General features: G+C 39.5%; 2 protein-coding genes across 2 annotated transcripts in view; both read left to right on the top strand.

Annotated features, from left to right (window-relative positions):
• The window catches only part of LOC120571311, a 177,523-nt gene extending 170,790 nt beyond the window's left edge, over positions 1-6,733 (top strand). Inside the window, exons 8-11 of the mRNA XM_039820192.1 lie at positions 4,901-5,064; positions 5,742-5,759; positions 6,250-6,316; positions 6,453-6,733. Of these exons, the coding sequence (XP_039676126.1) occupies positions 4,901-5,064; positions 5,742-5,759; positions 6,250-6,285 (218 nt within the window). The 3' untranslated portion in view covers positions 6,286-6,316; positions 6,453-6,733. The remainder of the gene's footprint in view (positions 1-4,900; positions 5,065-5,741; positions 5,760-6,249; positions 6,317-6,452) is intronic.
• Positions 870-4,343, top strand: LOC120571322 (major histocompatibility complex class I-related gene protein-like). Its single transcript, XM_039820206.1, has 4 exons — positions 870-1,019; positions 1,592-1,858; positions 2,880-3,158; positions 4,000-4,343. The coding sequence occupies exons 1-4, from the start codon at positions 971-973 to the stop codon at positions 4,326-4,328; spliced, it is 924 nt and encodes a 307-aa protein (XP_039676140.1). The 5' UTR covers positions 870-970; the 3' UTR covers positions 4,329-4,343.
• Positions 6,734-12,218: the final 5,485 nt, after the last annotated feature.

Below are 12,218 nucleotides of genomic sequence, written 5' to 3'. Positions count from 1 at the left end.
TTTAAAAAAAAACATAAATATCCTGCTAAGGAGTATCTCCTTAGGTTTAAGCTTGACATATGTGTTAACTGTTCTTTATGTGGAATATGTCCAGAAACAATGGTGCACCTGTTCTGGCCATGTCCCCACACCATCACTTTCTGGAAAGATCTATCCCGATACATTACTGATAAACTTGTCTCTCATTTTTCTTTGTTGTGGAAAGATGTTTGGTTTCCATGACAACAAAAGTAAAAAACAGAAAGAAATATACCTAATTAACTTATTGATCATTTTAGGGAAATATCATGAATTCATAAAGCCAAATTTCGTAACTCTAAACCTTCTTTTATTGCTTTTGGTAAGGAAACGGAACAGTAGCCTACATCAAAACCATCTATGATTCAAAAAATAAGAAAGCTACTAAAACCATTCAGTTATGCTCTATTTTGAATGTATATATTTGAAACTCCCCCTGGCTCTGCTCTTGACTAATGTTTTTTCTGTATTAATGACTGTTTGCTTGTTCTTACTGTTTGTAACATAAAGATTTAATAGTTTTATAAAAAAAAAAAAAAGAAAAAAGAATCCACGCCAAGACCCTCCCTACGAAGCAGCTCGATTGGCTGGGGTCAGAGTGATAGAGAAAGACATGGCTCTGGCTGGGGTTAGGCATTTGATCTTAATACATCCATAATCTGACCTCGAGTGGTTAAGGTTAGGATAGCCGATTGGTCAGGGGACCTGAACAAATGGGGTTACGTTATCTTGCGTAAACATGGACGCCTTGGCGGGTCTTTGGTCTGTCTTAGCCGTCTATGGTCTTAGTCTTAGCCAATGGTCTTAGCGGTCTTGGCGTGGCCATAGTGGGATTCTTAATATCGCCACCCGCCCACCTCTCATCAGACCAGAGACCCTCCCTCCTCGGAGAAAAACCCAGAATACAGAACAGAACCAGCTCGGTCCTCAGACACGTCTTTATCAAAACAAGATGAACAAGTTCCTGTTGTTGCTTCTCTTCTGTCACGTCTCATCTCCAGGTAAGATCACATTTTAAACATTTACTTTACTTTAAATTTTGTTTTTTTTTGGGAACACACCTTTTTTTTTTTTCCACACTTGGGGGGACCCCCCCACAGGACTTTCACTCAGGAGAGCGGAGTTCGCGTCCCGCGTGTGGCGTTTGTCGGTTGTGTTTTTATTTATTTATTTTTTTAAGCGTGTCCCGCGTGTGGCACGGAACCGTAAGCCCACCCACGACCTTTTCCTGAACCCAACCGTCCCGTTCTTGTTGCGTGTCACGGAACCGTAAGCCCACCCACGGGTTTTTTCCGGTGATCCGCGTGTCACGTAAGCCCGTATTTCGTTTTCGGCGATCCGTGTTCATTACACGGAATTCTTCCGTGGGCCCATCACGGAATTTGGCGATCCGTTGGCGATCCGTGTTCATTTAACGGAATTATTCCGTGACAGTTTAACGGATTTTGTTGCAATTCCGTGAAACTGCCACGGATTTTGAGTTAAGGGTCCGTGCCCATTTTACCGAATTCTGTGAGATCAGGTTGATAATTATATGCGTCTATACTGACTCTAAACTTTGTTTGTCCTGCAGTGAAACACTCACTCAAGTTTTTCGTCACTGGATCTTCTGGAGTCCCAAACATGTCAGAGCTTGTGGTTGCTGCAGTGATTGATGAACTTCTGGTGGGTTACTGCGACAGCAACAAAAAGATAGCAGAACCGAGACAGGACTGGGTGAAAACATTTTTAGAAAACAACCCTAAGTATTGGGAAATGTACACTAAAGAGTGTCTTGAGAGTCTGCCTAACTTCAAAGCCTGGATTAATGACATGAAGCAGAGCTTCAACCAAACTGGAGGTAATATTTCACTATTTACTGCTAAACTGTTGTACATCTTAATTGTATATTAAAGTGACCCAAACTCATTTCCACTTTGAGATAATGAAATTCAAAACATCAATACATAGTCAAAATATCTTCACATACACAGGAAGAGGAAAAGCAGTAATACAAGACATCCTTTATTTCCTTCACTGACCTGTCAGATAATGAGACTGAGGGCTCTAACATCTGTCTGTATAATTCTTAAAATATAAAATTTAAGATTTGATACTGTCTGGAATAATTTGAATTAACGTTACCAGCCTGTCTAGTTCTTAAACTTTTCATCATGTAAAGAATAAATATTCTGTTTACAAAGAAAACTTTCATCTCACAAAATCAGACTAATAAATTCAAAGTCTGATGGTCAAACGTCTGAGTCAATGAGCTTTTAGATCAGGGGAAACCTGGCTGTTTCCCATCATGCACTGGAGTTTTGCAGTCAGTGGAGAGCAACTAACGGTACAGATCCACTTTTGCGACACGACTGTCTCGTGGCGTCCCCTCATTTGTACAATCAGTTTTTCCTCAATGTTTGCAACGTCTAGCAGAAAAAGGATCCCACGTTCTCCCCGTCTCCTCTGTGCTCTACTTCTATTGGATAGTCGCGTCGCGTTCAACGGATTCATTTGCATAAAGCTGGGCATCGGCCAGCTTTTTGACGCGCTACATTTTCTCAAATGTAGTGCCGCCTTCCCAGAATGCTTTGCGTGCACGTTGAAGTCGCTTGACGTCACCCATAGGAATAGAGTGGAGCGCGACGTGACAGAAGCGTCACACGGACAAGTGGATCTGTACGGTAACCTCTAAAAACTGCAGCTGACCCACTTTGTCCTGTTGTTGTAATCCAAGAAGTAAAAGTTGTGCAATAAGGATGAGGCAGTGACACTGTCTATTATTATTATTGTTATTATTACTATGATTAGTAGAAGTAGTAGTTGTAGTAGTAGTAGTTGTAGTATCATGCATTATTATAATTCCAGTCTCTGTATCTCAGGTGTCCACATTCTCCAGAGGATGAATGGCTGTGAGTGGGACGATGAGACTGGAGAGGTCAATGGTTTTACTCAGTATGGTTATGATGGAGAAGACTTCCTAGCATTGGACCTGAAGACAGAGACATGGATCGCTCTGAAACCAGAAGCTGTCATCATCAAACAAAGATGGGATGCTGACATATCTAGAATAAAACGCATTGAGATTTACCTCACTGAGATTTGTCCTGAATGGCTGAAGATGTATGTGAACTACAGCAAGAGCTCTCTGCTGAGAAAAGGTAGAATCACATTTCCTGATGTAGTTTCATGAACACAACAATGTTCATACAGTCTGCTCAGACTGAACTGACATTTTATTATCACTCCAATCAGTCTGACATCACCTTCTTTTTGGCTGTTTTCTGTGGTGGTAAGATTTGATCTAGCCCTCCTCAATCAGTAGAGACTGACAAGTTAGAGTGCTCTGACATTACTTTCTATCAATAGCCAATGATAGCCAGTGCACAGTTAGCATACGGTGAGTAAGTTTAACTGCATTGACAGGTGGTCTGTCAGTTGGTCCGTTTGTCCTTCAGCTTGTTACAGACTGACTGGATGGCTGTAAAATACTGTACATATATTCATGGTCCCCAGAGAATCAATTGTAAAAACTTTGAACCTCTGACTTTTCAGCTAACGCCATCATCAGGTCAAATCCTTCTGTTTATCCAGCTATTTGATTTATGACCAAATACCTGCAAAACTAATGACATTCTCTCAGCCTCAGCTGTACTTTAGGTTTAGCACTAATGAGGAAATATTAGAATGCTAACCTGCAGAACTGAGATTATAACCTGCCAAACATCAACATGCTGCTAAAATTAGCTCAAAGCGTCGCTGTACATCAGAACAACCTCAGAGCTGCTAGCATGGCTTTAAACTCTTAGTCTTGTTGTTTGGTGTTTATTTACTTCTTTATTTTACTTGGAAGAATTTTCACACCTTCTGTTAACAATTTCCTATTGTATTTTTCTTCATTTTTCTTTTTCCGTTATCTTTCCTTTCACGTTTGACCTCTCTCTCTCTCTCTCTCTCTCTCTCTCTCTCTCTCTCTCTTTCTCTCTCTCTCTCTCTCTGCAGATCTTCCCTCAGTGTCTCTCCTCCAGAAGTCTCCCTCCTCTCCAGTCAGCTGCCACGCTACAGGTTTCTACCCTGACAGAGCCATGATGTTCTGGAGGAAAGATGGAGAGGAGCTTCATGAGGACGTGGACCTCGGAGAGATCCTCCCCAACCACGATGGATCCTTCCAGATGAGTGTTGACCTGGACCTTTCATCAGTCCCAGCTGAAGACTGGAGGAGGTACGACTGTGTGTTTCAGCTCTCTGGTGTGGAGGACGACATCGTCACCAACCTGGACAAAGCAGAGATCAGGACCAACAGAGGTAAGACTGGAATAGGAAGTGACTGAAAGATGTGTTTAGGTTACTTCAGTTGTCCTGAAGTTCATGATTTATTGATTTGTCACCTTTCTGATGCTGTGTGTAAGCCTACTGTTTGATATCTGTGGCCATACTAACACATACACACACATCCAAAAGCCTCAATTGCCAGTTAGTGGGCTAGCTCCGTCAGCTATTTTACAGACACATTTGTACAATTGACTGTATAACTGTAACTACACCATTTCACAGAGCAGTTAACAGCTAACCAACAGCTTCCTCCATGTTTTACTCTGTTCCTGCGAGAGTCAGCACTATCATGATGGTTCGGCCAACAGGTACAAATATATGTCGCTCACCAAAGTGAGGCTCTAAACAAAAGTGTGTTTTTGTTGGATTAACTTTTGTCTTTTGGTTTATTATGGAATAAGTCAGTCATTTTTTTTGTTTTAGTTTTTAAACCAATGCACTCCCCCTGTTGCAGGACAAACCAACATGTAATTGGTTCATAAGTAATGTGTGTACAGGTGTTAATAAATAGATAGATCTGTTCAATACTTCTTTGTCTATATGGTTGTAAACATTGTTTTTTGTTTAACAGGGAAGCCTTCTGACAGGACCATTCCCATCACTGCTGGAGTGCCTGTTCTTGCTGTCGTCTTCTACGTCTTCGTCTTCGTCTTCGCCTCTGGTATATCTTGCTGGTACATCTTTCTGTCGTCTTCGGAACTGCCACTGGATTCTTTTTTTACAAAAAGAAGAGAGGTGAGATACTAAAGAACTCTTTTTTTACTTTAAGTTAAAAAGTTAAAACAAACTATTGTAAAGCAACCAACAGAGACTGTAGTATGATGTTGTTGGTGATGATGATGATGATGATAATGATGATGATGATTATAAATGTAGTAGGTGAAGAGTAGAAGGGTAAAATATACTTTTTTAATGTTAGTAGGAGAATGATTGATAGAGGAGATCAGATTCAGTGGGAAAAGGTGACAAATGTTAATTATCATTTATGTTATAGCTTTAGTACATAACTTTTTGATATTAATGAACGTCCGTTACATTCAAGCCATTGCCAGATGAGTTGCTACAAAGCTAATTAAGACTATCAGCTCCACACAACTCTCTCTGTATTTCTCAGTATGGCTATGTTCAGAAGATTGTGTCGTCCGCCGCGCAGAAACTCCAGTGAAGTTAATGACCTCTTCTGAATCATCAGGTTTTTTTAATCCTCCGTGTCCTTCTTGGCTACTAGCAACTACGTGGAGGAGGGGTGGGCGCGTGCGCAATCACGGAAGGCTTGTATCATGTGGATGCGCCAACAGTAGTGTTGTCATTACTTAGAATTCCTCATGGGGGGCGGCAACAGAAACTACACACTATAGCTTTAATTTCCAACTGTGACAACTGAAATGATTTGTCTTCTCTTCTTGTTTCAGCCAAACGCCCTCCACAAGGTGAGTAGCAGATTTAATTTCTTGCATGGACTCTGGATTCGGTGTATCAAAATAACTTCACTAACCTTTCCTCAAATAGAGAGAATTGGCTAAACATAAATGATCAATAAAATGAAATAAAAACTGAAAGGGGAAGTTGAGGTTTAATTTCATTCATATAGCACCTTAAAAGCAAACAACTTTGCACCAAAGTGCTTCACAAAGACAAAAACATATGTATAGAAGCAGATATAAAAAGCTCTTGGGGTTGGAGGCTGCTGGTTGCTAATGTCACATTCAAGTTGTTGAGTCAGCTCATTGATTGTGACAGATGGAGCATGTCTCTTGGTTCTGGATAAAACATCAGATGCTAAACCTGTTTCAGAGGCTGGAAATACTGAACACCTTTTGGTGGATCTGCAGAGTTCATCTGAACGACCAGCCTCTGGACAGGCTGCATCATCCTCTGTTTATTAAAGGCAGCTCAGTAACAGTGGCTTTTTCCTTACAGCTCCTCACAAAAGCTCTGAGCTCTCTGAGAAACTGAATCCAGAGACCTGATTTACAAACACATCCTGGTAAAGCAGTAAACTCTTCACATCTCCAGTTAAACAGTTTTTGTGTGTGATTAATATCCTTTCTGTATTATAGGTTTGTATACTCAAACATTCAGTTCATATACTCACTATATAACTCTATTTGTACTCTATCTAGATATGCATATTGGTTTCAGCTCTGGACAACATCTTTATGGACTCTATGCTAGCGGACATAAACTTCTGATTTGCAAACCCATCCTGCACACAGTGAGTTACTTCAAATGGGACTGTAAGCAGTAAATGCTGTGACGTGAACTATTCACATCTCCAGTTAAACAATCCCTGAAATGATAAGATTCCTACAACAAACTGTTATATTAAAGCCCCTAAAAAACTTGCTTTAGAAATCATGAGTATACAGACCCTTTCCAAAAAATTAGAATGTCATGGAAAAGTTTATTTATTTCCATAATTCCATTCAAAACATTAAACTCCCATAGATTATAGATTCAGGGCCCGCAACTTAAACGATTTCAAGTATTTAGTTGTTTATTTGTACATAATTTGGGCTTTCAGCTCATAAAACCCACGAAAACAGGATTTCAAAAAATTAGAATACTGTCAAGAAATCACCATGTACTTCTCAGTTTTTGCAGAAAAAAAGAAATTAGGATCACATCAAATCAAATCAATCAAAATATGGTACTTTCAAAACGATACGTCAATCTTCAATACTTGGTAGGGAATCCCTTTGCCTTAATCACTGCCTCGATGTGCCCGTGGCATTAGAGCCAATCAGCCTGTGGCATTGCCTGGGAGTTATGGAAGCCCAGATTTCCTTGATGCTTGCTGTCAGCTCTTTTTTTTTTTTGGGTCTGGTGCCCCTCATTTTCCTCTTGTATATACCCCATAGATTCTCAATGGGGTTTAGGTCCGGCGAGTTGGCTGGCCAGTCAAGCACTGTGATGGCATGGGCATCAAACCAGGTTTTGGTGCTTCTGGCGGTATGGGCCGGGGGCCAGGTCCTGCTGGAAGATGAAATCTGCATCTCCATACAGATCCTCAGCAGAAGGAATCGTGAAGTCCTCTAAAACTTTCTGGTAGACTGATGCAGTGACCTTGGATTTAAGAAAGCAGAGTTTACCAACACCTGCACTGGACATTGCACCCCAAATCATGACTGACTGTGGAGATTTCACACTGGACCTCAAGCAGCTTGGGTTCTGTTCCTCACCCGTCTTCCTCCAAACCCTTGGACCTTGATTCCCAGATGAAAGGCACACTTTACTTTCATCGGAACAGAGGACCTTGGACCACTGGCCAACAGTCCAGTCCTCCTTCTCCTTGGCCCAGTTGAGACGCTTCCTACGTTGGCTCAGGCTCAGAAGCGGTTTGACCCGAGGAACCCGACAGTTGTAGCCCATCTCCCGGATGAGTAGTGTGTAACTCTGTTTAAAACATTCATGCCCTGTAAAATTTGGGCTGATTTCTTCACAGTATTCTAATTTTTTGAAATCCTGTTTTCGTGGGTTTTGTGAGCTGGAATCCCAAATTATGTACAAATAAACAAGTAAATACTTGAAATCGTTTAAGTTGTGGGCCCTGAATCTATAATCTATGGAAGTTTAACATTTTGAATGGAATTATGGAAATAAATAAACTTTTCCATGATATTCAAATTTTTTGGAAAGGGTCTGTAATTATAACATGAAATAGTCATGAAGCAACAAGCACAAGCAAAAACGAGAAATGTTTTAAATTTCTTTATTAGGAGTTGACAAAATGTTGAGTATGTCGCTATGTGGAATTTAAAATCTTCATGGTAAAGGATATGTTTGTGTGTGTAATTAAAGCTGCTGTAGGTAAGATTGTGAAGATCCAGGACTTTGCCAACAAATTTGAACATCGACAACTTCATATATATATATATATATATATATATATAAATATATATATATATATATATATATATATAGTGAGGAAAATAAGTATTTGAACACCCTGCTATTTTGCAAGTTCTCCCACTTAGAAATCATGGAGGGGTCTGAAATTGTCATCGTAGGTGCATGTCCACTGTGAGAGACATAATCTAAAAAAAAAAATCCAGAAATCACGATGTATGATTTTTTAACTATTTATTTGTATGATACAGCTGCAAATAAGTATTTGAACACCTGAGAAAATCAATGTTAATATTTGGTACAGTAGCCTTTGTTTGCAAGTACAGAGGTCAAACGTTTCCTGTAGTTTTTCCACCAGGTTTGCACACACTGCAGGAGGGATTTTGGCCCACTCCTCCACACAGATCTTCTCTAGATCAGTCAGGTTTCTGGGCTGTCGCTGAGAAACACGGAGTTTGAGCTCCCTCCAAAGATTCTCTATTGGGTTTAGGTCTGGAGACTGGCTAGGCCACGCCAGAACCTTGATATGCTTCTTACAGAGCCACTCCTTGGTTATCCTGGCTGTGTGCTTCGGGTCATTGTCATGTTGGAAGACCCAGCCTCGACCCATCTTCAATGCTCTAACTGAGGGAAGGAGGTTGTTCCCCAAAATCTCGCAATACATGGCCCCGGTCATCCTCTCCTTAATACAGTGCAGTCGCCCTGTCCCATGTGCAGAAAAACACCCCCAAAGCATGATGCTACCACCCCCATGCTTCACAGTAGGGATGGTGTTCTTGGGATGGTACTCATCATTCTTCTTCCTCCAAACACAGTTAGTGGAATTAGGACCAAAAAGTTCGGGATAAATAGGGTTCAGGAGTCGATCGGGAAGATGTTATTATGCAATAACTTATTTTTATGTAAGAAACCCCACCAAAAGATGTTGAATACATTGTTATTTATATGTCTATTATTTATATTCACAGTGATGTTTTTTCACTTTCTTTTGAGCGACAAGAAAGTCAAACCTTTGAAATTGTAAATACTGTTTTTATTCTGCTTAATAAACACAGATACTAAGTTAAAATCAGCCATTTGGACTTGTTTGACTATTTCCCACTGCATGCCACTTACTGAGTGAAAGGTTTACTAACTGCTATGGCATGGACTCAAATGTAAAAAGTAAATGTTTTTAACTTATTATTATTATTATTATTATTATTATTATTATTATTATTATTATTAGTATATTAGCTTTATTACATTTGTTATATATCGCTTATATGTTTCTCTTCATTTAATTTTATTTCCTTTAAAAAATTGTATTGATGTAGGCCTACCTTTACTTTTCCCAAATTGTTGATATTGAACAAGGTCTTTTTTATTTTTGATCTTTTAAATAGTCCACTTGGTTACTGTCCTTGTCAAAGATTAGCCTATGTATATTTAAGCAATGTTTAAAGTCGATTACATTTAGTAAAAACACTAAATATATCGGCCTATAGCCTATTACACCCAACCAGGTGTGTGTCTCAATAACTTCCCCCTAGAGGACAGCATCAACCTAAAAACTGAACCAACATTTGCTGTAGAGAAGCAAGATGTCAGTGTTTTCACACCAGCATTTTCAGAGCATGACGGAGAAAGAGTGTGTTCATGAAGAAAATTCTCATTTAAATTGCAGACTACTAGCCTACATATCTGCTAGTCTAACTGTAGCCAGGTGGAACTGATGTTGGGGGGCCTGTGGTCTTCCCGGACCTCTAATTTATTCCACTGTCAGTAATTAGCCTAATATGCAGCACCTGTAGGCTCAGTGCTTGGTTGGGAGCAGCATGCTGAGTGGAGTTACCTGCGGCCAGCTGACTGTGACCCCGGATGTTGTTTCTTCATTGTGAGTAGACTACTTTTGGTGGAAGATAATTTTGTGGCTTCCTGTCGGTTGTGTAGGTTGGAGCTTTTGCATTCTTTTTGTTGCTTTTGTATTTATGTTGTAGCGTTTGCATTTTATGTTGAACCGTCTCGGCCACACTTCGGACATCGTCACCAAACTGGACAAAGCAGAGATCAGGACCAACAGAGGTGAGAATGAGATCAGAGTGTAATTAAAGGGACTAGTAATTTACCACTTTAGCTAGTAATCCATCTTCAGAAACAAATCATAATAACCCAATTAAATAATTTAATTAAACCAATGCAAGTCACTGGTCACATCATGTGAGACTAACACGATTATTTGATTTTCTTAACCCATATTGTTTTTACCACACCCACACATATCAGGATTTCAAGTTACTTTTTTGTTATTAATTTTTGTGCATCGCTGTCTGCCATTTTTCTACAACAGAGAAGCACATGATCGTCCCCATCACTGCTGCAGTGGTTGTTCTTGTTCTCGTCCTCATCGCTGCCACTGGATTCATCGTTTACAAAAGGAATAAAGGTGAGAGAGACAAATAGAAAAATCATCTGTTTAATTGACTTTTGATTTTAAATTTCCCAAAAAAATCCAACAATTCAAAGCAGGGAGGGATGGATTTATTTTGGTTTGAGTGAGTAGAAGAGGGAATCATATATTCATTTGGAGAAAGGTGATGAAAGATATTCTGGCATTTCCAAACGTAACTGAAATGATCTTTTGTTTTGATTTCAGCTAAATGTCCTCGATCTTGTAAGTAAAATTTACTTTTTTTCTATTTCAACGATCTGACACACTTTATGTTGTAGATTAAAAAGGTTTCACATTATTGTGCTGATTATCTTATATAAGACTATTTACTGCATTTACTGTTTATAAAGTTTCAGAAGAGGATGAATGCTTTACACAGCTGCACACTAACAGTGTTTCTGACCTTACAGGTCCTGACAGCAGCTCTGAGCTCTCTGAGAAACTGAATCCAAAGACCTGACTCACAAAAAAAGTCAACTTTTATACAGTGTGTGTCATGTTATATAGCTTTACAGAACCAAAACCGACTGAAAGAGACTAAAAGGGATGTTGTAGTTAGAATGTATGTTTGAGATTGTAAATGTTAAATGTAATTTTATTTTTACATGTAGAATTTATATTTAATATATATTTAAGTCAGAATTGTAAGAATATTTTATAGTATTTTATAATTTATTTTATACTGATACAATGTTTCCTGTGTTTTTTTTAAATGTTTTAATTATTTATTTTTTAACAGTACTTCACAGCTTTAGATTAACTTGATGAAAACAGGTTTCTGTAAACACTGAATATGTATTGTTGTCACAAGTTTGATTTAAATCCTACTTTTTTAGTATTAAAGAAGGAAAGTTGATTTCAATCCTACTCATTGCAGTTTAGAAAATGGTTTGAAATGGTTGAAGGTGCTTGGCGGGGGGCCAGAAAGGGGGGGGGGAGGGGAGATAAAGTCCCATTCACCTGTGTTTCTCCCTGCTCCATGGCACGCCCATTTCTGAATGACCTTTTGGATGAGGAAGCACTGATATTGAGACTGCTTTCAGACGTGAGACGGTGTTTCGGGACAGATCAGACCCTTTAGCTTTTCTCGACAAGTACCTCCATGAGAGGTATAGATTTTCTGGAGATGGAATCCGTCATTTCTGCAGACTGCTGGGTCCCAAAATTCAGCACCGCACATCACGAAGCCATGCTCTCACCATCCCACAGATGGTCTGTGTGGCACTGCGCTTTTTTTGCAAGTGGCATATTTTTATATATACCGTGGGAGATGCCGAAATTCTAAATAAAGGCACTATTTGCCGTACTGTCAGAAGTGTGTGTTTGGTTACGTTAGAACAGTCACAGGATACTCAGACTATTTTGTGTTGCAGCTTTCCCTAATGTCATTAGTGTGCTGGACTGCGCACAGATCAGCATTAAACGCCCCTCAGGGGCCCATGAGGGAGATAATCCTTCCACAGTATCCACCAATGTTCAGGTAAAAGTGATTTAGTTACTGTCAACTAGCCCAAATGTATTCTGTGCATTAAATGTATACTGAATAGGCAACATCGCATTGTTTCAGATGATCTGTGATGCTGCCTGCATCTTCAGTAATGTAGAGGCA

Source organism: Perca fluviatilis, chromosome 13, assembly GCF_010015445.1.
Source record: "Perca fluviatilis chromosome 13, GENO_Pfluv_1.0, whole genome shotgun sequence".
Lineage (NCBI taxonomy): Eukaryota > Metazoa > Chordata > Actinopteri > Perciformes > Percidae > Perca > Perca fluviatilis.
The sequence above is the reverse complement of the archived record's forward strand: the minus strand, read 5'-3'. Positions and strand labels throughout refer to the sequence as shown.

Coding starts and splice junctions, on each gene's coding strand:
- LOC120571322 (XM_039820206.1), top strand. CDS start 971: ATGAACAAGTTCCTGTTGTTGCTTCTCTTCTGTCACGTCTCATCTCCA. Junction 1,859..2,879: donor GAGCTTCAACCAAACTGGAG/GTAATATTTCAC, acceptor TCTGTATCTCAG/GTGTCCACATTCTCCAGAGG. Junction 3,159..3,999: donor GAGCTCTCTGCTGAGAAAAG/GTAGAATCACAT, acceptor CTCTCTCTGCAG/ATCTTCCCTCAGTGTCTCTC.